The sequence below is a fragment of the Mustelus asterias genome, chromosome 1 (assembly GCF_964213995.1).
Source record: "Mustelus asterias chromosome 1, sMusAst1.hap1.1, whole genome shotgun sequence".
Taxonomy (NCBI): domain Eukaryota; kingdom Metazoa; phylum Chordata; class Chondrichthyes; order Carcharhiniformes; family Triakidae; genus Mustelus; species Mustelus asterias.
The window spans coordinates 108390625-108412960 of record NC_135801.1 but is presented as its reverse complement, the minus strand read 5'-3'; the positions used below and the strand labels follow the sequence as shown (position 1 = coordinate 108412960).

The 22336-nt window shown below is 38.4% G+C and overlaps 1 protein-coding gene across 7 annotated transcripts in view; it reads left to right on the top strand.

Annotated features, from left to right (window-relative positions):
- Positions 1–22336, top strand: part of atp8a1 (ATPase phospholipid transporting 8A1) — a 369658-nt gene that overhangs the window by 131478 nt on the left and 215844 nt on the right. For all 7 annotated transcript variants that reach the window (XM_078216784.1, XM_078216762.1, XM_078216795.1 and 4 more), the window contains 5 exons: positions 3257–3368; positions 10005–10170; positions 19232–19359; positions 20123–20200; positions 21891–21979. In XM_078216784.1, the coding sequence (XP_078072910.1) occupies positions 3257–3368; positions 10005–10170; positions 19232–19359; positions 20123–20200; positions 21891–21979 (573 nt within the window). The remainder of the gene's footprint in view (positions 1–3256; positions 3369–10004; positions 10171–19231; positions 19360–20122; positions 20201–21890; positions 21980–22336) is intronic.

Below are 22336 nucleotides of genomic sequence, written 5' to 3'. Positions count from 1 at the left end.
AGGAAGTACATTCCAGATCATAACTAGCTTCATAAATAGAAACATAATCTCCTCGTCATCTCTTTGGTTTTGCAAATTAGCTTAAATCTGTGTCCTCTGATTACCTACCTTCTTTCCACTCCATCTGACGAAGGAGCTGTGCTCCGAAAGCTTATGGTATTTGCTACCAAATAAACCTGTTGGACTTTAACCTGGTGTTGTAAGACTTCTTACTGTGCTTACCTACCTTCTTGTCAGTGGAAGTACTTTCTGCTTAATTACTGTCTAATTTTGAGCACTTCTTTTAAGAATAAATTTAACTTTCTCTGCTCCAAGGAGAACAATCGCAGCTTCTCTATTCTCTTCATGTAACTGATTTCTCTCATTCCTGGTACCGTTCTAGCTAATGTCCGCTCCAACATCTCCAAGGCCTTGACTTCCTTCCTCAAATCTGAGGCCTAGCCACTAAGGATTATCATAATTTGCTTGTTTTTGTAATCTATGTCTGTTCTATAAAGTGCTGGATCCCATATTTTTTAACAGCCTCATCAACATGTCCTACCACCATAAAATATTAATGTATGTGAACCACCAAATCTCTCTTCCTGCACCCTTTAAATTTGCACCATTCCGTTTATATTGACTCATCTCTTTCTCCCTTCCAAAATGCATCCCACCCATACATCACCAGTTTGCCTGTGTCCTTATTGTTTACTTAATAAAATATTATGCTAATTGCAAACTTTGAAATTATACCCTGTCTATTGCCATATCTTAATCCAGGTAATGAAAAGAGCATTGATCTACTTACTGACCCTAAGTGTGCCATTGTTCATTTGAGTGTCAACTATGGCTCAGTTTTAATGCTCTTACTTCCAAGTCAGAGCAATGGATTCAAGTCACACTTGAGAGATTTGAGCATGTAATCCAGGCTGATACTTAAGTGCAGTACAACACTATCGGAAGTGCTGTCTTTCAGATTAGAATTTAAAGCATGGCCCTGTCTACTCTCTTGGGTACATGCGCTATTTGTAGAAGAGCAAGGGGCATCTCCTCAAGGTCCTGGCCAAAATTTATTTCTCAGTCAACGTCACTTAAGCAGATGTTGGCTGAGCCTTGCTTTGTTCAATTCAGCTGCCACATTTTCTTTGAAATGTTACGCAATTGTATTTTCTTTGCTATAAAGTGCATTGGGAGGTCCTAAGATTGTCAAAGATGCTGTATGGTTGGAAGTTATGTCTTTGTTTATTTGCTTTCCAGTTTAAAAAACAACCATTCACTAATACTTTTTTCTGCCACTTCGCTGATTTTGAGCCATGCAGCCACTGACTCTTTACTCTCATAGTTTTCAATCTGCTAATAAATTTATTGTGGCACCTTATCAAATGGTTTTTGAAAGTCTCTGTACATTAACTGCACTGCCCCCATCAACACTCTCCATTGTTTAATTGAAGAACACAGTCACATTAGTCGGTTAGGAATTAGCCCGTCAAAGTGATCATTAATTTTGACCCAGGATATAATCTCCACAAGTTTGCCCACCTCTGATGCTTGGATGATAAACTTGCAGTTACTGGATGTATCCTGCTTCCCTTTTTTGTTCAGGGGTGTAACGTTTGCAATCATTATGTCCTCTGACACCACATCCATAATTTACTGAGGATTAACATGTTGTGGCCAAAGCCTTTGCTGTTCTCCCACTTGCATCCTCAACAATCTGGAATGAATCCTATTTGGACCAAATGGCTTTTCTACCTTGAACGCTTCTGACTCCATTTGTTTTTATGCTATAGCTCCTTTATTGTGGCATTGGTTGCATTTTTTTTGTGAAGACAGATGAAAAGTACATATTACTTCAACTATGCCCTCTGCCTGCGCAGGATTTTCCTTTTGATCCCTAATCAGGCCCAACATTGCTTCAGCTGACCTTTTAATTTCTTGGGATTTTGGTATTGTTGACCAAGCCAACATTTACTGCCTATCCAAAATTGTCCTTTCGCCGTGATAGTGAGCTGCTATCAACTGAGTGGTTTGTGAGGCTATTTCAGAGGACAGTTAGAGTCAACTACATTGCTCTGAGGTTGGAATCACATATGGACCAGACTGGGTATAAAGTAGATTTCCTCCTTCAAAGGACATTAGTGAACCAAATGAGTTTTTACAATTATCTTATTAATAATCATGAAACTAACATTTTGTTCCAGATTTATTCATTAATTGAATCTTAATTCCCACAGTTACAGCAGTGGGCTGTCCCACTTACTACCTTTTTCAGTTCTCCTCTGGAAACTCCATGTACTGCTCAATATTGTGCTATATTATAATCATGACATTAACATGAACCATCTTCTTTTGGTTTGTTTGAGCCTTTATATTTTCAATCATGAAGAGAGTTCTAGATTTGAATGCCTTTTCTTCATTCCCCTTCACGTTTGCTTTGTGCTTGAGTCAATTAATCTTTGGAGGTACCTAATTGTGCATTTACTGATAAATTTGCTAATTTTCAATTCCAACCCTCCCAGGCCAGATCCCACTTGACTCTTTGAAATTAGCCCTCCTTCAATTGAACATTTTCACAATTGATTATTCTGTGTTCCTTTCCGTAAGTATTCTAAATCTAATGGCACTATGATTACTGTTTCCCAAATGTTGTACCACTGAAATGTTCTCCGTTAGATAGAATTAAATCCAGCAATGTTCTGTCACTTGTTGGACACGCAACATAATGATCAAAAAAGGTTTTCAGGAGAATCTGGCATTTCCCCCTCCACTTCTTTCTCTTTGCATTGCTTTTCTCCCTTGCTCTGTGTTAATATCCCATTATCAGTATTCTATTGTTTTTACATATTTCTGAAATTTGCTAACATGTAATTAATTTTAATAAGTGATTAACTTGAAATTCAGTAGTATTGTAGTCATTTTTAAAATTCAGATGTTGCAGAATTACTGCAAAAAATAAGTTTGGTTTCCATGTATTAATAGATTTGCCACAGGCAACAACACTTCCATTTTGTTATACTTTCTGTATATATAAATAAATCAACAGATGTTTTTGAAGATTCCACTTTTTTTAATGTAAAATGATGTGGACCTTTTTTTCAGAATGAATATGGCTGGAATTTTAACTTAATCCATAACAGAAATACTTCAGACAATGTTGTGTCCCTGTAACTTTCAATAAAGGAAGTTAACAATTATTCTATTTCTGTTGCTTGATTATTTACATTTCCATATTGTTCGCAGCTGAGATTTGCAATTTAATTAATCTTTTTTGTAGCACTTTTCCTTTGGGCCAAGATCAAATTCTTTTGCGAGGTGCTCAATTAAGAAACACCCAGTGGGTTCATGGAATAGTGGTTTATACAGGACATGACACAAAACTCATGCAGGTATGTTTAAATGGTATTTTGCTGTAAATGTATTTTGTGAACTTCAGCTTGAATTATCATCGTTTTCTCTGAGACGTCTGACGGGAAGGGGATGACCAATGGATAAAGATATTTTCTTTTCTGGAATCTCTTTATACTGCAGGTATTCAATATCTATGCCAAAAAGATGGATCTGACACCTGTTCCTACTTCTGACAATGTTACTGTATAGTGCTGCCAAGGACGATGCAAGAATTTGGGGGAGAGGGAGGAGATAGAAAGACTGATTCCACTATTTTTTTTCCCTCTTTCACATGAAAAAGTATCCTGGCCTCCACTTAGCACCTCCCCAGGACAACAAGATTATGATTAATCATTTACGGACTTACCATCTGCTATCATTTAATTGTGCAGTGGAGTTTGAATGTCATTGTCATTCCAAGTTAAATCCCTTTTGTAGAATTCTTAGTTGGTAGTAATAGATTTTATGCTTATAATTCCATTTCACAAATTTTATTGAAGTTCCCATAGTGTATTAATGGAAGTTAAATCTATAATGACAATTGGAAATTGATTAATGACAATTGGAGGATGAAGGAAGGAATGGGGAATTGTCCAATACAATTTCATGAAACATTGCAACTGTAAAATTTGAAATGACAGGAGTTTAAGAAAGTTATATTCTAGAAAAAATGTTGAAGGCTTTCCCAGTGTCTGACATTTCATCTTTTTTTAATCTGATATTTCAAAAATGTATTCAATAAATCAAACCATTTTGAATAAAAGATAGAAAATAATATAAATGAACAGGACAGGCAGTATTTGTGGAGAGAGAAGCAACATTAATGTTTCTGGTTGAAAATCAAATCATTTGATAAACTAGCGATTATTTCCATTTAACCATTCTACCTCATAATGGCTTGGAAATTGACTGGTAAATTTATCCATATCTCCAGAGTATTTTGAAATCCGTGGTTATGTATCAGTTATTTAAAAAGGCAGCCCACTACCACCTTCACATGGGAAGTTATTAATGGGCAACAAATGCTAGGGATGCTTCCATCCCAGGAAAGAATAAACCAAATCCTGTAAAAATGTAGACTAATTTTTGTCTGTGCTTTTTTTGTCTGTAAGTGTGAAAATTTATGGTTGTGCTTAAACTGCACTGTCTTCCTAAAGCAAAATTATATTTCTGTGAAGATCCATGATAAAACTTTATTTTTGTAATTCTGAAGATCGAAGTAAACATAGTGATGTTGCTGCTCTATTGACATGAAAAGGATATTGTTTTCAGATATTTGTAATACCATGATGGTAGACAGATTATAAATTGATAACTTTCTATGTGCTACCGTACATGAAGAGATCATAACAGTGAGTAGCTAATGTTTAGCCTCTACCTTATTAATTGCAGCCAAGAAAATGAGCTTTAACCATTATTGTCGTGCACATGGAACAAAATTGGAAAAGATTGCTACCTCTAAAATCCCTCTAAAAATGACATTTAGAATTGAGGCTTTATAACTTTGTAATACATTTAGTATCATTAGTGTTAAGCCTCCAGGTTGGAGAAGATTGAAGGAAAGATGGACAAATTCTTTACCATAGAGGACTGTGAAGGCTGGGTCATTAGGTATGTTCAAGGCTGAGATAGACAGATTTTTAATCAGTAAAGGAATCCAGGGTTATTGGAATAAGGCGGGAAGGTAGAATTGAGGTTTATCATTTCAGATCAGTCATGTTCTCATTGGATGGCAGAGCAGATTTGATGGGCTAAATGGCCTGCTTCTGCTCCTATGTCTTATGGTCTTATAAATGTCCAACATTTCTTGAAACATTTTATCCCTAAAATTAGAATCTCTATAGTATAAAAGAAGGCCATTGAGTCTGCACCAACTCTGACAGAGCATGTTATTCAGGCCCTATCCCCGTAACCTCACATATTTACCCCAGTAATTCTCCTAACCTATAAATCTTGGGACACTAAGGGACAATTTAGCATGGCCAATCAACCTAACCTGCACGTTTTTGGACTATGGGAGGAAACCGAAGCACCCAGAGAAAACCCACACAGAGATGGGGAGAATGTGCAAATTCCATACAGTCATCTGGGTCTCTGGTGCTGTAAGGCAGCAGTGCTCACCACTGTGTCACCATGCAGGTTTATAGAAAGATCATATTTAAGCCAAATATTGAATGCTTTCCTGGCTGCTGACATTCCATCTTTTTATTAATATGCTATTTCAATAATTTATTAGGAAATTGTTTGTGTAGTTAATGTGTGCTGCAGATCGATATGTCTATTTTAATGGTAAGAATCTACCACTTGTAAATACCATTTGCTTTGATAATTCATTACTTTTATTGTCAGTAGAGTGAACTTCAGTAGTGTTACAATCTAAAGGTATCTAATTCATTGAGGCCATTACATATTCAATTCACCAAAGTAATCATGTGTAAAATATCCACTGGGAAATAGTGATCATAATACCAGACTAAATTTGAAAGTGACATACTTCAATCACAAACAAGAAGCTTAAATTGAAACAAAGCCAATTATATAGGTATGAGGGGAGGAGTGGCTATGATAAATTGGGTAAATAGACTAAATGACATGGCTGTAAATGAAATGTGAGAAACATGTGAAGAGACAATTCAAAGGGCAGGATTTTACAGCCTCCCTCGACCCGACACTGTATAATCCAGCCCGAGGTCAACGGACCTTCCCATTGTCCGCCCTCACCCGCTCCAATTCCTGTGATGGGCAAGGCGGTAGATTTCCAGCCAAAGTGTCCGCTAAAAATACATCCCATTGAAATCAAAATCTCAGCAAGAAAGACCAATCCATGGCTCACTCAGGGAGCTAGGGACAGTACTAAATGAAAAGAAGAGGCTTACAATATTGCAAAAATCAGTATAAATCTGAGGATTTGAAGTGTTTTAAAAACCAGCAAAGGGCAACCAAAAAGTTGATAAAAATGGAAAAAATAGAATGTAGAGTAGGCTAGCCAGTAATATAAAAAAAATTAAGTGTTGAATAAAGGAAGAGAATAGCTAAAGTAAACAGCAGGCTGTTAGAATCAGAGACAGGAGAAATTGTCATGGAGAATGAGAAAACAGCTGAGGCATTGAACAAATATTTTTGTCTGTCTTCACGGTAGAAGACATGCATTTCATTCCAGAAATAAATAGTAAATTGTCGACTAAAAAGTGAGAAAATTAATATTTACAGAGATAAAGTATTGAAATAAATATTAAGGGACTAAAATGCAAAAATCCCCAGATCAGATGGCCTACACCTTAAGGTTCTAAAAGAGGTAGCTGCAGAGATAGTGGATTCCCTCAGTGATTTTCCAGAATTCATTTGATTTGGGAACGTTCCCATCAGATTGCAAGTTGACAAATGATATGCTACATTTCAAAAAGGAGGAAGAGTGAAAACAGTGAAGTACAGGCTAGTTTGTCTTACATTAGTTGTTGGGAAAATGCTGGAATCTATTATTAAGGGGGTGTTAACAATGCACTGGGGAAAGCAGAGTATGAATAGAGCAAGTCAACACAGTTTCACTCAAGTGAAATCCCATCTCACAAATTTATTGAAGTTTTTCGAGGATATGGTACCAAGGTAGATAAAGAAAGACCAGTAGATGTAGTATATCTGAATTTCCAAAAAACACTCAATAGGGTGAAACACCATAGGCAAGAGAAATGTGCATGGAGTGTGGGATAATATATTTGCTTGGGTAGAGGATTAGTTAAACATTAGTTAGCAAAGAGTGGGCATAAAAGGATCATTTTCAAGTTGGCAGATAGAGAATCACAAGGGTCAGTGCTGGGGCCTCAACTATTTGCAATCTATATTAATGACTTGGATGAAGAGACAAAGAGTAATATATCTCAGTTTGCTGAGGACAAACCTAGATGGATAGATAAGCTCTGGGGAAGATACAGAGAGGCTACAAAGCTATATAGACAGGTTAAGCGAGTAGGCATAATGTTGGGAAGTTTGAAGTTATTCACTTTGGTCAAAAGAATAGAAAAGCTGAATACTTTTAAAAAGATGAGAAACTTTTTAAAGTATTGACATTCAAAGAAACTTGGGTGTGCCCGTACAAGGAACAGAAAAAAATAGCATACAGCTACAACAAGCAATTAGGAAGGCAAATGGCATTTGGTCGTTATTACAAGTTGATTGGAGTTCAGGAATAAAGAAGCCTTGCTACATTTTGATGAGACCAAATCTGGAACATTGTGTGCAGTTTTGGTCTCTTCATTTAAGACAAAAATACACTTGCATTGGAAGTGTTGAAACAGAGGTTCAATTGGTCCCTTGGATGAGGGGGTTGTCCTGTGATGAGAGACTGAGCAAATTGGGCTTGTATTCTCTGGAGTTTAGAAGAATGAAAGGGTGATCTCATTGAAATCGGCAAGATTCTGAAGAGACTTGATGGAATAGATCCTGAGAGGTTGTTTCAGCTGTTTGGGGAATCGAAAATACAGGGGCATAGTCTCTGTCACTTCAATTATTTCAGGTAAAATCTTGTTCCATATTTCTACCGTAGCACATCTTGACCTTTAGTTTATCACAGCCAATCCGAATACAGAAAGTGGTCAACTGAATGTCATAAAATAGCTGGCATTTAATTATGCACTTTTCCCCACTATACTCCCGTTTTACATTATTATTTGCGGGCTGAGGAAAAATGAACAAGCTGGAAACTCGACCCCAATCTGTGAAATGTACACAAATTGCAGCCAAAATTGTGTCTGTTTTGACAGTTTTTGTTTCTCAAGATTCCGCACAAACGTATTTGCATGCCACAAAATCCACCATGAACTAGAATTTTAAAATGTACTTTTATAAAATTAGAATTGCTTTTTAAAAAAATTCCTTGATATATTTAAGAGTCATACCTATCTGCAGTTTGATTGAAACAGCTGAAAAGGAATGTATCACCAAGTGTTAATGCATTACCGATCAATAATCAAATTCAAGTCTTACCCCAAGACTTGAGCTCATGGGTCAAGGCTGACTCTCTAGTGCAGCACCACTGCCGGAGGCGCTGTCTTTCGGTTCAGATTACTCATTCATGGGATGTGAGCATTTTTGGCTGGGTCGGCATTTATCGGCTATCCCTAATTGCCCTTGAACTGAATGGCTTGCTAGGCCATTTCAGAGGGCATTTAGCAATCAACCACATTGCTGTGGATCCAGAATCACATGTAGACAGACCAGGTGATGATGACAGATTTCCTTCCCTAAAGGACATACGACAATCAACAATGGTTTTGTTGTCGTCAGTAGACTTTTTAATTCCAGATTTTCACTATCTGCCGTAGTGGGGTCCGAACCCAGATCCCCAGAGCATTACTCTGGATTACTCGTCCAGAGACAATACCACTGTACCAACACCTCCCCAAAACCATGGTCCCATTTGCTCTCGAGCAGAGGTAAAAGATTCCAAGGCATTATTTCAAAGAAGAGCAAGGATATTAACCCTTTTGTTCTGACCAATATTTATTTCTCATCACCAGGACAAAAACAAATGATCTTGTTATTATCAAATTACTGTTTATAGGAGTTTGCTGTGTACAAGTTGGCTGCCACTTTTTCTACATTGCAACAGTGACTACATTTTAAAGTGCTGGGTTCATATCCCAGACGAGCCCTTTACAATGGGGTGGCATGGTGACATAATGGTTAGCAGTGCTACCTCACAGCACCAGGGACCTGGGTTCGATTCCCAGCTTGGGTCACTATCTGTGTGGAGTTTGCACATTCTCCCTGTGTCTGCGTGGGTTTCCTCCGGGTACACCGGTTTCCTCCCACAGTCCAAAGATGCACAGGTTAGGTGGATTGGTCATGCTAAATTGCCCCTTAGTGACAGGGGGACTAGCTTGGGTAAATGCATGGGGTTATGGGGATAGCGCCTGGGTGGGATTATGGTCGGCGTAGACTCAATGGGCCGAATGGCCTCTTTCTGCACTGTAGGATTCTATGATACTCTATTGGCTCTTAAGCACTTTGAGACATTGGTGGTTATGAAATACGTTATATAAGTGCAAGATTTTCTTTGAACTTTTTTCTAAATACCTGGAAAAAACACAGAACTATTAGCTTGTCTCTTCAATTAAAAATAAATATTCAGAAGGTTTTCAAATTATTTTATATTGTATCCAAGAGATCAGGTTAATTTTGGGGTCTCCTTAAAGACTGAACAGCACAATTAGCACCAATTCATAATGGTGATTAATTCATTCTAGCTAGCTTTGTGGTTAGCGTCTGCTTCTAGTGCAATGTTTTTAAAAATAGCACAAAAGGTCATGGAACATAACTTGCATTTAAAATTCTTCTTGATTTTCATCAGCTCTGCAATTTTTAGGAGAATTGAATGGAATCTACCGGCTCAACCAAGCAGACTCCAGGCCATACAATTTATTGTCAAATTTGATATCAGGGCTAGGTTTATAAATTATGAAATTAATGGTAAATGGAAGCTCTTGTAATGAGAAGATGTCAATTTGCATTCTTTTTAGCTTTTGCGTGAACTAATGGAGCTTTGTGATGTGTTTTTAAGTTCAAGATTACAGTGGTTATGAAACTCATGAAACAAGCAAGAAATTTGTATTTATAATTTCATGTGAATTATTTTGCAGAATACAACACAGGCTCCACTAAAATTATCAAATGTGGAACGAATTACCAATGTGCAAATCCTCTTATTATTTGGTGTTCTTCTCTTCATATCTTTGGTGTGTGCCATTGGTTCAACAATATGGACTAGCAGACATGCTAAAGGAGACTGGTACCTCGATTTTAGTGGTAAGGATCTAATGAAATGTACAAAACTGGCCACTTTTGCTCTTTATAACTTTTTTGTAACATGCATTAGCTGCTGAAAGTGGTATACTTTCACTGGCATTTAGCAATAATATGTTGAGTCTGTTATTTTCACACTTCTCAAAGTTAGTAATTTATTAATTGGCATAAATATGATATTGCCTTTATTGATAAATTATCTTTGTTAATAGAACATAGAACATAGAACATAGAACATTACAGCGCAGAACAGGCCCTTCGGCCCACGATGTTGCACCGACCAGTTAAAAAAAAACTGTGACCCTCCAACCTAAACCAATTTCTTTTCGTCCATGAACCTATCTACGGATCTCTTAAACGCCCCCAAACTAGGCGCATTTACTACTGATGCTGGCAGGGCATTCCAATCCCTCACCACCCTCTGGGTAAAGAACCTACCCCTGACATCGGTTCTATAACTACCCCCCCTCAATTTAAAGCCATGCCCCCTCGTGCTGGATTTCTCCATCAGAGGAAAAAGGCTATCACTATCCACCCTATCTAAACCTCTAATCATCTTATATGTTTCAATAAGATCCCCTCTTAGCCGCCGCCTTTCCAGCGAAAACAATCCCAAATCCCTCAGCCTCTCCTCATAGGATCTCCCCTCCATACCAGGCAACATCCTGGTAAACCTCCTCTGCACCCTCTCCAAAGCCTCCACATCCTTCCTGTAATGTGGGGACCAGAACTGCACACAGTAGTCCAAGTGCGGCCGCACCAGAGTTGTGTACAGTTGCAACATAACGCTACGACTCCTAAATTCAATCCCCCTACCAATAAACGCCAAGACACCATATGCCTTCTTAACAACCTTATCTACTTGATTCCCAACTTTCAGGGATCTATGCACACATACACCTAGATCCCTCTGCTCCTCCACACTATTCAAAGTCCTCCCGTTAGCCCTATACTCAACACATCTGTTATTCTTACCAAAGTGAATTACCTCACACTTCTCCGCATTAAACTCCATCCGCCACCTCTCGGCCCAACTTTGCAACCTGTCTAAGTCTTCCTGCAAACTACGACACCCTTCCTCACTGTCTACCACACCACCGACTTTGGTGTCATCAGCAAATTTGCTAATCCACCCAACTATACCCTCATCCAGATCATTAATAAATATTACAAACAGCAGTGGCCCCAAAACAGATCCCTGAGGTACACCACTTGTAACCGCACTCCATGATGAATATTTACTATCAACCACCACCCTCTGTTTCCTATCCGCTAGCCAATTCCTGATCCAATTTCCTAGATCACCCCCAATCCCATACATCTGCATTTTCTGCAGAAGCCTACCATGGTGAACCTTATCAAACGCCTTACTAAAATCCATATATACCACGTCCACTGCCTTGCCCCCATCCACCTCCTTGGTCACTTTCTCAAAAAACTCAATAAGGTTAGTAAGGCACGACCTACCTGCCACAAAACCATGCTGACTATCACCTATCAATTCATTACTCTCCAAATAACTATGTTAGATGTGGAATTTCTTGATCGACTGTTTATTATTTTTGAAAGTGTTTCTTTAATTACATTGCAGTTGGATGAAAATCTTGTGTGACTATCTTTATATACTTATATAGAGAGCATGGTGCACCTTTGCTGCAAAACCACAAGACTACGGGTGCAGTTACAGTACCATTGTCATAGCATTGTAATGCTGTTTCATGATTACACCAGTGCCAAACGTAGGGTGTAACTCAGTTGCGCGGAACGGAGGTGAGGTGGCATGGTGGTTAGCACTGCTGCCTCTCAGCGCCAGGGATCCAGGTTCAATTTCCAGCTTGGGTGACTGTGCAGAGTCTGCACGTTCTCCCCGTGTCTGTGTGGGTTTCCTTCAGGTGCTCCGGTTTCCTCCCACAGTCCGAAAGACATGCTGGTTCAGGTGCATTGGCCATGCTAAATTCTCCCTCCGTGTACCCGAACAAGCACCAGAGTGCGCCAACTAGAGGATTTTCACAGTAACCTCAGTGCAGTGTTAATATAAGCCTATTTGTGACACTAATAAATAAACATTAAACTAGATGCTTCCTTCCATAGGCGTTTCATTCCAGTGTCAAATCAGGTTCAGACTCTGGGCACGAGCTGCTTTTACACTATTTGTCCAGCATTGATGTAAGGCAAAACTACTTCTCTGCACTGCAATATAAATACATTCTCAATGAAACAGCCATCTGAAGTTAAACAACATGTGTCATTTAAAAAGAAAACTGGAAGTGATTTCACTATCTAACCAAAAAATTCAAATAAACAGCACAAACCAGTGAAGCCTAACTCTGTTGCTTGGTGAACCCTTAAAATTAGCTTACTGCTTTTTAAATCATCCCAAAATATCTATTGCTTTTTCAAATAACAGATGTGACACAAATAAGCCAATGGTGTCAGGTTTGAAGATGTTGTTTAAAAATTAACATGAGGTGACTGTGGTCCATTTTACAATTTTATATGGGGGACTTAGTACTTGTAATGTAAACAAAAGTAATGTCATTCAGCTTTGAGGTAAATTAATCAAGTGGAGGGGATATAAAAGGAACTGAAACTGAAGAGAAACATTGCGCAAAGCAAGACTTTTTTATAGAACAATTGAATTTCATTTCATACCTGAGCACTATTTGTCATATTTTGAGGTTCTTGATTTGGCTGAGGAGAATTTTATGTTAATTTATACTAAATGTTACTACTAAGTCGAATATGGTGTGCAAGGTGTTAAATTCATGCAACACACAAGCTTTATGGGAACACATATTGGAGCCAGTAGCTCGAGAATCTTGTCTGTATTTTAAGTTGGAAGTAAGGAGGTCCAGGGCACTATTTTGCAGAAGAGCATGGAATTATCCCCAGTACCTTGCCCAATATTTATCCTTCGGTCAATATCAGAGAAACATATAGTCTAGTCATTGTCACAATGCTGTTTATGGGAGCTTGCTGTGTGAAAATTGGCTGCCATCTTTCTCACATTACAGTAGTGATTACGGTTCAAAAACTGTACTTAATTAGCTGTAAAACACTCTGGGACACCTTGAGGTCATGAAAGGCAATATATAAATACAAATCTGAGTGTCCTTCCTTTGAAAGGCATTGCTTGGCCTGTAGACCTGTGGCCCTATTTCACAGCTCTGCAAATTTCAGAAAGACATTAGTGGAGGTTTTAACTTTCAGTGAATGCATGTGAGCAATGATGCATAAAATTATTTTATTTTTCCTGCACAAGTTTCATTCGTGATGTTTAACTTTTCTGCTGTTGGTGTTTTAAAATGTATCACCTGTATTTTTAATTGTAGCAATTATCGTGTTGTCTCTAAATTCAAACTAATTTTATAGTCCCATGTTTATATGGATGAATCCCCTAACGAAAATGAGAAAAACAAAGGCCAGCAAATTCTACACCACCTCAGCCCACTTAGTCGGCCTGTGCAGCAAATGTGGTAGTGTCTGCTATGCTAGAGTGAGGCTGCCACCAACTAATGATCTAGTCACACTATGTCCCAGAAATAGAGAGTCCTGGGTTCAATTATTGGTCTATGTGAGTTACCTAATCTGTGAGGGCAACAACCACCACATCACAATTTAACCAACCCTCTCTGGACTATGGAATTTAAAGTACAAATCTTTACACAAGACCAAACTGGTGAGAAAATGACAAGAAACCTTTATCTAGTTGATATGTGTGATAGCCAGACCTATTAAAGACCAAGTTAAATTTAACACATTTGCCAATTGTCTATATTATGGACAAACAATGCACTTTTTTGTTCCCATTTGCACAATAGCCCCTTCTTTATAAAAAAAAAACACTTTCCACTCAGTGTGACTCCTACCAGAATACCTAATCATTTGCATCTTCCACGCATGTGTGACTGCTAGTGTCTGATGATAGGGGGTGACAACCTCCACCTCTGTGATGTTGATAGAATCATAGTGGGCAGTTTTGGTCTACATATTTGAGAAAGGATGTACTTGCATTGGAGGTGGTATGGCAAAAGTTCACTAAATTGGTCTCTGGAATCCATAGAATCTATGCAGTGCAGAAGGAGGCCATTAGGCTCATTGATTTTTGCACCAATTCTCCAAAATAGCACTGTGTTCAAGCCCCGTCCCCCCACCCTATCCCCGTAACCCCGTGTATTTACCATAGCTAATCACCTAACCTCCACATCTTTGGGCATTAATCAGCAATTTAGGGAAATAAGGGAGGGGGTTGTCCTATGATGGGAGGCTGAGTAAATTGGGTTTATAATCTCTGGACTTCAGAAGAATGAGAGGCAATCTCATTGAAACCAATGAAGCTTGATAGAATTGGCTGAAACAGGTATGACCTGGCAAGGGATGGGTAAATTAGCCCAATATTTTAGAATGTATAGTATTTTTAGCTGAGTGGGAAGCTAATCCACTATTTGCTCACAAATATAAAGTATCTCAATGTTAGAACAACAAAATGATCAGAGAAATGTTATAATATGCCTACCACTATAAACATCAGCCTATTTTTTTTTAAATCAAATGTAGTCAAAGAACAGCTACTGGCATTTGTATAGCATCTTTAAGAACATAAGAACTAGGAGGAGCCTCTTACCATCGTCCTCCCAGCACACGCTGCCACCCAGCTTCGTGTGTCTGCAAATTTGGAGATAATGCATTCAATTCCTTCATAGAACATAGAAAAAATACAGCACAAACAGGCCCTTCGGCCCACAAGTTGCGCCGGTCATGTCCCTACCTACCTAGGTTTATATATAGGCTTACCTATAACCCTCAATCCTATTAAGTCCCATGTACTCAATTGGCCTCTCAAGCCTGCTCCGCCATTCAATAAGATCATGGCTGATCTTTTCATGGACTCAGCTCCACTTACCCGCCCGCTCACCATAACCCTTAATTCCTTTACTGTTCAAAAATGTATCTATCCTGGCCTTAAAAACATTCAATGAGGTAGCCTCAACTGCTTCACTGGGCAGGGAATTCCACAGATTCACAACCCTTTGGGTGAAGAAGTTCCTCCTCTACCCAGTCCTAAATCTGCTCTCCCTTATTTTGAGGCCATGCCCCCTAGTTCTAGTTTCACCCACCAGTGGAAAGAACTTCCCTGCTTCAATCTTATCTATTCCCTTCATAATCTTGTATGTTTCTATAAGATCTCCCCTCATTCTTCTGAATTCCAATGAGTATAGCCCCAGTCTACTCAGTGTCTCCTCCACAAGCCAACCCTCTCAACTCTGGAATCAACCTAGTGAATCTCTGCACCCCCTCCAGTGCCAGTATATCCTTTCTCAAGTAAGGAGACCAAAACTATATACAGTACTCCAGGTGTGGCCTCACCAGCACCCTATACAGCTTTAAAGTAGTTAAACATCTGAAATTGTCTAATAAATGTATATCAGCATATTGGTTGATTCAGTAACAGTTCCATCAAAAAAGGGGTGTATGCAGGCAACAGACACAGCCAGTGAGTTAATAAAAGTTGGCGGAAAGTAGCAAAAACTGGACTAGTAGGTTTGTCAGGGCAGAAGCAAAGTGGCTAATGATGGAACAATGAGAGAGATGGAAGCGGGGGGCCAGTGTTAGATGATTGCGAATCATAAGGCAGGAGGTGATCAGTAAGGTTGATTGGGATTATGATGGTCATTTTGAGGTCAATTAACTCAGTTATGGTGAAATTTGGAGAGGATGGAGCTGATGTGAATAAAGGTCTTTGTGTGATACAGGCTGCAGCAGTTTAAATGACTTTAAACTATGTGGCAGATTGAGGGAGGGGGAATCGTTTTAACTTCAAAATTCTCAATTTGAAGGTTTAGATTGTTTTAGTACCAGCTCCATTATATTTTATATTACAACAAATTTCATATAGACTTAATCACATATAGAAACTGGCTTTTATTTATGTTGATATTCACAACTAGTGTGATACTGTATACTAATCAAAACTTTTATGCTACTCTGTTCATGAAACTAATTTACCATCAAATCTGCTGTGGTAATCAAATTATTCCTGGCAGTCTGCAGTACATTTTGGCCATGATTTTCTTCTCCTATCTGTCATACTTCTATAGGTATTATGTTGAGAGAAACATTATAATTAATTTGTAAAATATTTAACTTATCAATTTCATCAGTCTTATGATGCAGAATCTTTCTTCAAAGAATCCTATTGACCCTGAAAATATAGGTCTGCAGATTTGCAAGACACTGGGATAAAACAATACCACTTTTGAGCAGGTTGCATGTCATTAAACATTTGTTCTATGTTTCACTTTGAAATTGTCTCTGAACTTCAGCCAGCATTAATAGTTAGCATGGCTTATAATTTACACCAAATGTGTACTTGAACCTTGCAATTTCCGGAAGATGTTTCAACCAATTCTAAAAAGTCGTCGCTTCAGTTTTTCTTGTCAACGCTCAACGTAATGACCCGATCCCAGGAATGAAGCAAAATCAATTCCAATTCCTGTTCTAGAATCTTGTTTGTAGATAGATCCTGGCCAAATTTCAACAAAATATCACTTTGGAGGTAGATGTTTCCTTGCATGTTTTTCTTCACGGAGTTAAAACTATTAAAAGAGAATTGCCATTCTCAAATGTTTGAACAAATGAGGGTATGGTATATCATAGTGATTCAGTTTTTTTTTAACTGGTCGGTGCAACATCGTGGGCCGAAGGGCCTGTTCTGCGCTGTAATGTTCTATGTTCTATGTTCTATGTTCATGTATTTTTTCTTTGTTCAAAATCCTGCATTTAATTCTGATCTTAGTTGTGATGTCATAGAGAAGTAGTAAGCAGAGAATAATCACTGCACAACGAGTGGAATCAGTTTATCTAAAATAATTTCTCCAGCGCAGTGTTGCTTTCATAGATTATAATGGTGCATTCTCCAAGTCTATACTTGGAGCTGGCAAAATATATCTCCAGTATTCCAATTTCAATAGAATATTTATTGCAATTTTTGATTTGCTCTGCTTTATTTAACCCAGAGCACACTGATGTGAAGCTCATTGCAATATCTTGTTCGGTCACAACATCACAAAACACAATATGCTAAAACTATTTTAGCACCTTCAGCAAAAATGAATTGTACTTAAGACTTTAAATTTGATTTTTCCCTGCCACCTCGCTTGAAATTGGACAGGCTAGTGACAAAAGAAAAGGCAGGAAAATTGTGTGGGCAGGTTCACTTTGTCTCCCCAGATCAACTTCAATTTTTTCAAGTGTTGGAAAGCCGCCAAATGGCTCCCCATTCACCAGGTTCAAATAATAGCAACGCAGAATTTGACTACTACTTCAACCCCAATTATCAGTTCTCCCTGGAACCACTTGGTAGGAAGTGGCAATAGGTCTAGTGTAGCTGTGCTAATGGATCTGATATGCAAAAATGAAGGAAGAGAGCTGGCAGAAACCTCCAATCTAGACTTTACACTCTTAATTTTTGGAGAACTTAATCTCTGCCAAAACCTACAGAAGTGCAACTCCAGCCTGCATCAATGTTTTTGCCCTTTAAAGACCTTGTGCAACCTTGCTTGGTATTGTAAATACGTGCATGCTGCCGATCTCCACCATTTGCTCTTTTTGGCCTTGGTGATCTCCGTCTTGATGTAGGGGTATCTACCATGCATGGTCAGTGAAAACCAACCCAGGTAAATTAGTTATGGTTAGAGGGGTAGGGAAAAATCCCAACATGCTGCTGCCCCACCTATTGGAAGAATCGTGCCCTTCAAGTAAATATGTGTTGGATATTACAGTTGGTCTCAGTGGAAAATTTACCAGGCTATCTGCTCTAACCAGTGGTATTTGCAGAAAGCTGCAGGTTGAGAAAGTGCATATGATAAAAGCTATGGGAGTATGCATCAATTCTTTGCTCAGGTGTAAACGTGGTGAGCCTATGATATTGTAATTATTGAAATGTCTTGATATAACTTCACAGTTTAATGAATGAAACTAAATTACAAATAGTTTAACATTTTTACAAGAATTTATCAGTCTTCGAGGACTGCATCGACTTAGAAATGTTACAGTAGCAAAGAAATGGCTTTCACCTCGTGTACAGTTGTCTAGAGACGTTTTACAGGCTTGTCAGCAGAGATTCTACTAATGCCATGTCTGACAGGGTGTATGTGGTGTCTGAACAGAGCAAGTTACAGCAAGGCTTCGAGTGAAGGGTTCTCGCTGACATGCATACTATAAGTGAGGCAGCAAAAATTAGGAAAAATGAATTAAATTTTCATTATTGCACAGGAAGCAAAATGAAGATTGAGACATGCAGATAGAATTAAAATAGTAAGATAAAAGAGAAACTTAGACGCAATGTTAATTTTCTTAAAAAGTATTTTCAATAATATGCAACATCAATTTTCTTGAGGTAACAAGCCTTTACGATTGTATTGCAATATTTAAGTGTGCTTTTAGGGCCAGAGATTTTGTTCATCAATAATTAATTATCACTTATGATGCTGTTTTAAAATGCAGTCTTAAAGCACTACCCCTACAGCTTTTAATGTGGGCCTAGTGGTTAATAGCCTTAAGTTCATGCCATTTATTGATTTCAGCGCCGCCTCCATTGGTGAGGGCAACAACCCTGTGGAAGAACAGCTTCTATCTCACAGCTGTTTCTAGAGGCAAGATTTTTCTCATTCTCCGCGGCCTGTTTAACGGCAGCAGGAGACAGCACGTTGCTCGCTGGTGGTGGGATTTAATGTCCCACTATTGTCAACGAGGTTTCCCATTGAACGTCCCTCTCGTCACCGAGAAACCCGTAGTGGGGTGCACCATCGGAAGGACCGTAAGATCCTGCCAGTTTGAATGGCAGCAAGATTTCAGCATAGGTTTCAACATTTAATTGCAAGTGTGTGGATGTCAGAAGTTGCCATCAGATTTGCTGTTTAATAATGGCAAGCACTGTTCACCTCCCCATCCAGGCTATTTGATGTCTTCTTACTTGCAAGCAACTGTATCCTTTACTGCAAATTCTTACCCCTCTCTCCATTTAAAAAAAAATCATTCATATTTAAAATCATTTTCTTTACAGGTAGTGGAGCCAGCTATTTTGGATTGAATTTCCTAACCTTCATCATCCTCTTTAATAACCTCATTCCAATCAGTCTATTAGTTACGCTAGAGGTTGTAAAGTTTATCCAAGCATTTTTCATTAACTGGGTAAGTATGAGATTTTAGTTTACAATAACATTTGCAACTGAGTAAATATCTATAATGTATCAAAAACCTTGCAAGTGCATGTATTTCGTACAAGTTATACTTCCTGTAAATGTCACACATGTCGGACTTTACCAGCAAGTTAGAATGTATCCATTAATTTTATTTACTTCGGCTCGAGTCCTCCAACTTCCATTGGTGGCATCATGACATTCTCTTGTTGCTCCCCTGACTGAAACTGAGCCTCTGTTGATTTTGATTATGTTTGCACACATTGATTTTTTAAAGAGACAGACTATTTATGGGTTTTGCTGCATTGCAATATTTGTGTGTTTCTTAAATTTTTATTAATTTCAAAAGCAAAAATTGGTCATGAATTTAACACTGAAAAGGGTTGAAAAATCTCTGAAGAAGGGTCTAAGTAGAACACCAAGAAAGACGTGATGGTGGTGTTAGGGTAAACTGTGGCAGGAGGTAATATTCCTCAACATCCACTTCTGATTTGGACTGTTCATAATTTCCTTAGATTTGGACAGGTATTATTATTTTCTAAATCCTCCATCATCCAATTCAGAGATGCTATACAAGTAATTGAAGTGCTTTGAGACATCCCTGTGACATGAATGGCACTATGTAAGGTTTTGTCCATCCTCCTCCTTTGTAAAAGTGTTTTTTAAAAATATTAGAAATTATTGACTCCAGATAAGGACAACTTCGAGTGCAAGTGATCAGAATATAATCCAGCTGTATTACTTTTTCCTACCAGGATATGGACATGATATATGAACCAACAAATACTCCTGCCATGGCCCGCACATCCAATCTAAATGAAGAATTGGGACAGGTAACAGTTGTTCTTTACTTAAGCTATTTTGTGTACTTTCAGCTATGCCTTATCCAATGCATATAGATAAAACACACTGAATTTCTTATTTATTTGCACTGATGACACCCAGCTCTACATAGCTACTACCCCTCTGGACCCCATCTGGGTTGTCAGCCTGTTTTGTCTAATATCAAATCCTGGATGGGAAGCAATTTCCTTCAATTACTTATCAGGAATATTGAAATCATAGTCTTTAGAAGCCCTACTGCAGGCCGCTGCCTCCCTGCATTTCCATTTCAGTGCCACCAATTCCATTCCGTTCCCCAACCACTGTCTGAGACTGAACCAGACTTTTTCAACATTGCTAACCCATTTGACCCTGAGCTGTGCGTCCAACTCTATATCATTGCCAACATAAAGATGACATAATTCCAACCGCCATAACGATGTCTAAACCTCCCTCGCCCTTCCATTTTTTGTTCTATTCTTTCATGAGATGTGGATGTTGGTGGCAATGCCAGCATTTGTTGCCCACCTGTAATTGTTCTTGAGCTGAGTGGCTTGCTAGGCCAATACAGAGCGTGGAAAAGGGTCAACCACAGTATATTTGGAGTCAATTGTAGGCCAGACCAGGATAAGAATAGGAGGGCATTAGTGATCCAGACGGGTTTTTACAAAAATCTATAGTAGTTTCATGGCCACCATTAATGAGATTAGTTGATGTTTCAGATTTATAATTGAACCTGTTTTCCACCAGCTGCCATGGTTGGATTTGAACCCATGCCCTTGGATCATTAGCGTGGGCCTCTGCATTAGTAGCCCTGTGACTTTGCCACTAAGTCACCATTTTCCCCAATCTACTGTTTAAACAGTCATCCAATCTTTGCCATCTTCAGATTCAACCATTCCAATGCTACCATGGTTGAGTTCTCATTTTCCACCCTTCATGAACCTGAGCTCACCCAAAATTCTGCTGTCCATACTGTAAACCCAACTAAGTGCTACACACCAATCGCTGTTGTGCTCACTGATCTACATTGACTCTAAGTCCACCAATATCTCGGTTTAAAATTCTCATCCTTGTGTTTAAAGCCTTGTATGATGTCACCCCTCCCTTCTTTGTAACCTTCTTCAGCCCTACAACCCTTCAGGATCTTTGCAACTCTGAAACTTTGTTCCTTACACATCCTCATTTCCTTCATCATTGGTGGGTGTACCTTCAGCTGCTTAGGCACTCTGCTTTTGTATCCCCTTCCTAAATCTTTATTCCTCTCCACCACTGTCTCCTCCTTTAAGACTTTTCTTAAACTTGGTTAAAGTAGGTTTTATGGTCACTCCATCTAACATATTTTCTCATGGACTAATCCTGTTTTTGTCCGATTATGTGTCTTGTGATGTTTCTCGACCTTTAAGTAGCTACGGAAATGCAAGTTGTTCTTAGTTGAATTTCAGTTCTTTTTAAATATTTGTTATAAAATAGTGCATGTGTGAATTGACTATTGAGGACCTGAACAATGCAGAAACAGTGCAACAATTCAGAACTCCATTTTTAAAAAATTATCTTTATTGCCTCATAATTTCTGATCTATTGGCGTTTTTTCACTGGTTTAATTAAGTCTGCATTCAGTTACTAACCATTAGCTTTTACTGTATTGGTATTAAATTGCATAATTTTACTTCAATAAAATATCGAATCATATTTTAACAGGTGAAATATATATTCTCAGATAAGACTGGAACTTTAACGTGTAATGTTATGGAGTTTAAGAAGTGTACTGTAGCAGGGATCGCTTATGGGTAAGTTTCTTTATCTCTGTCTGGTAGATTTTCTAAGCAATCTACAGATATAAAACTTAAATCTCTGCCTTTACTGGAGCAGTGTGTGCTACTTTGGCACCTCAGGATAAAGGGAAGAAAATTTCCAGCAGAGAAAATGTATTAACTGATTGATGTGATATGAATCCTTTTGAAATGATGGTTTTGCTTTTTAGAAAAATGTCAATTTAACAATTTATATTTTAGCAAGGTGTAAAACTTTCTCATCCTCCTTCTCCACAACTCTCCTCCCATCCAACCCTTTGATGTTATGTACAAAAGTATTTCTGTAATGGCAGAAACGGAGTCCGTGATAGAATATGTTACGGACAGAAAGGG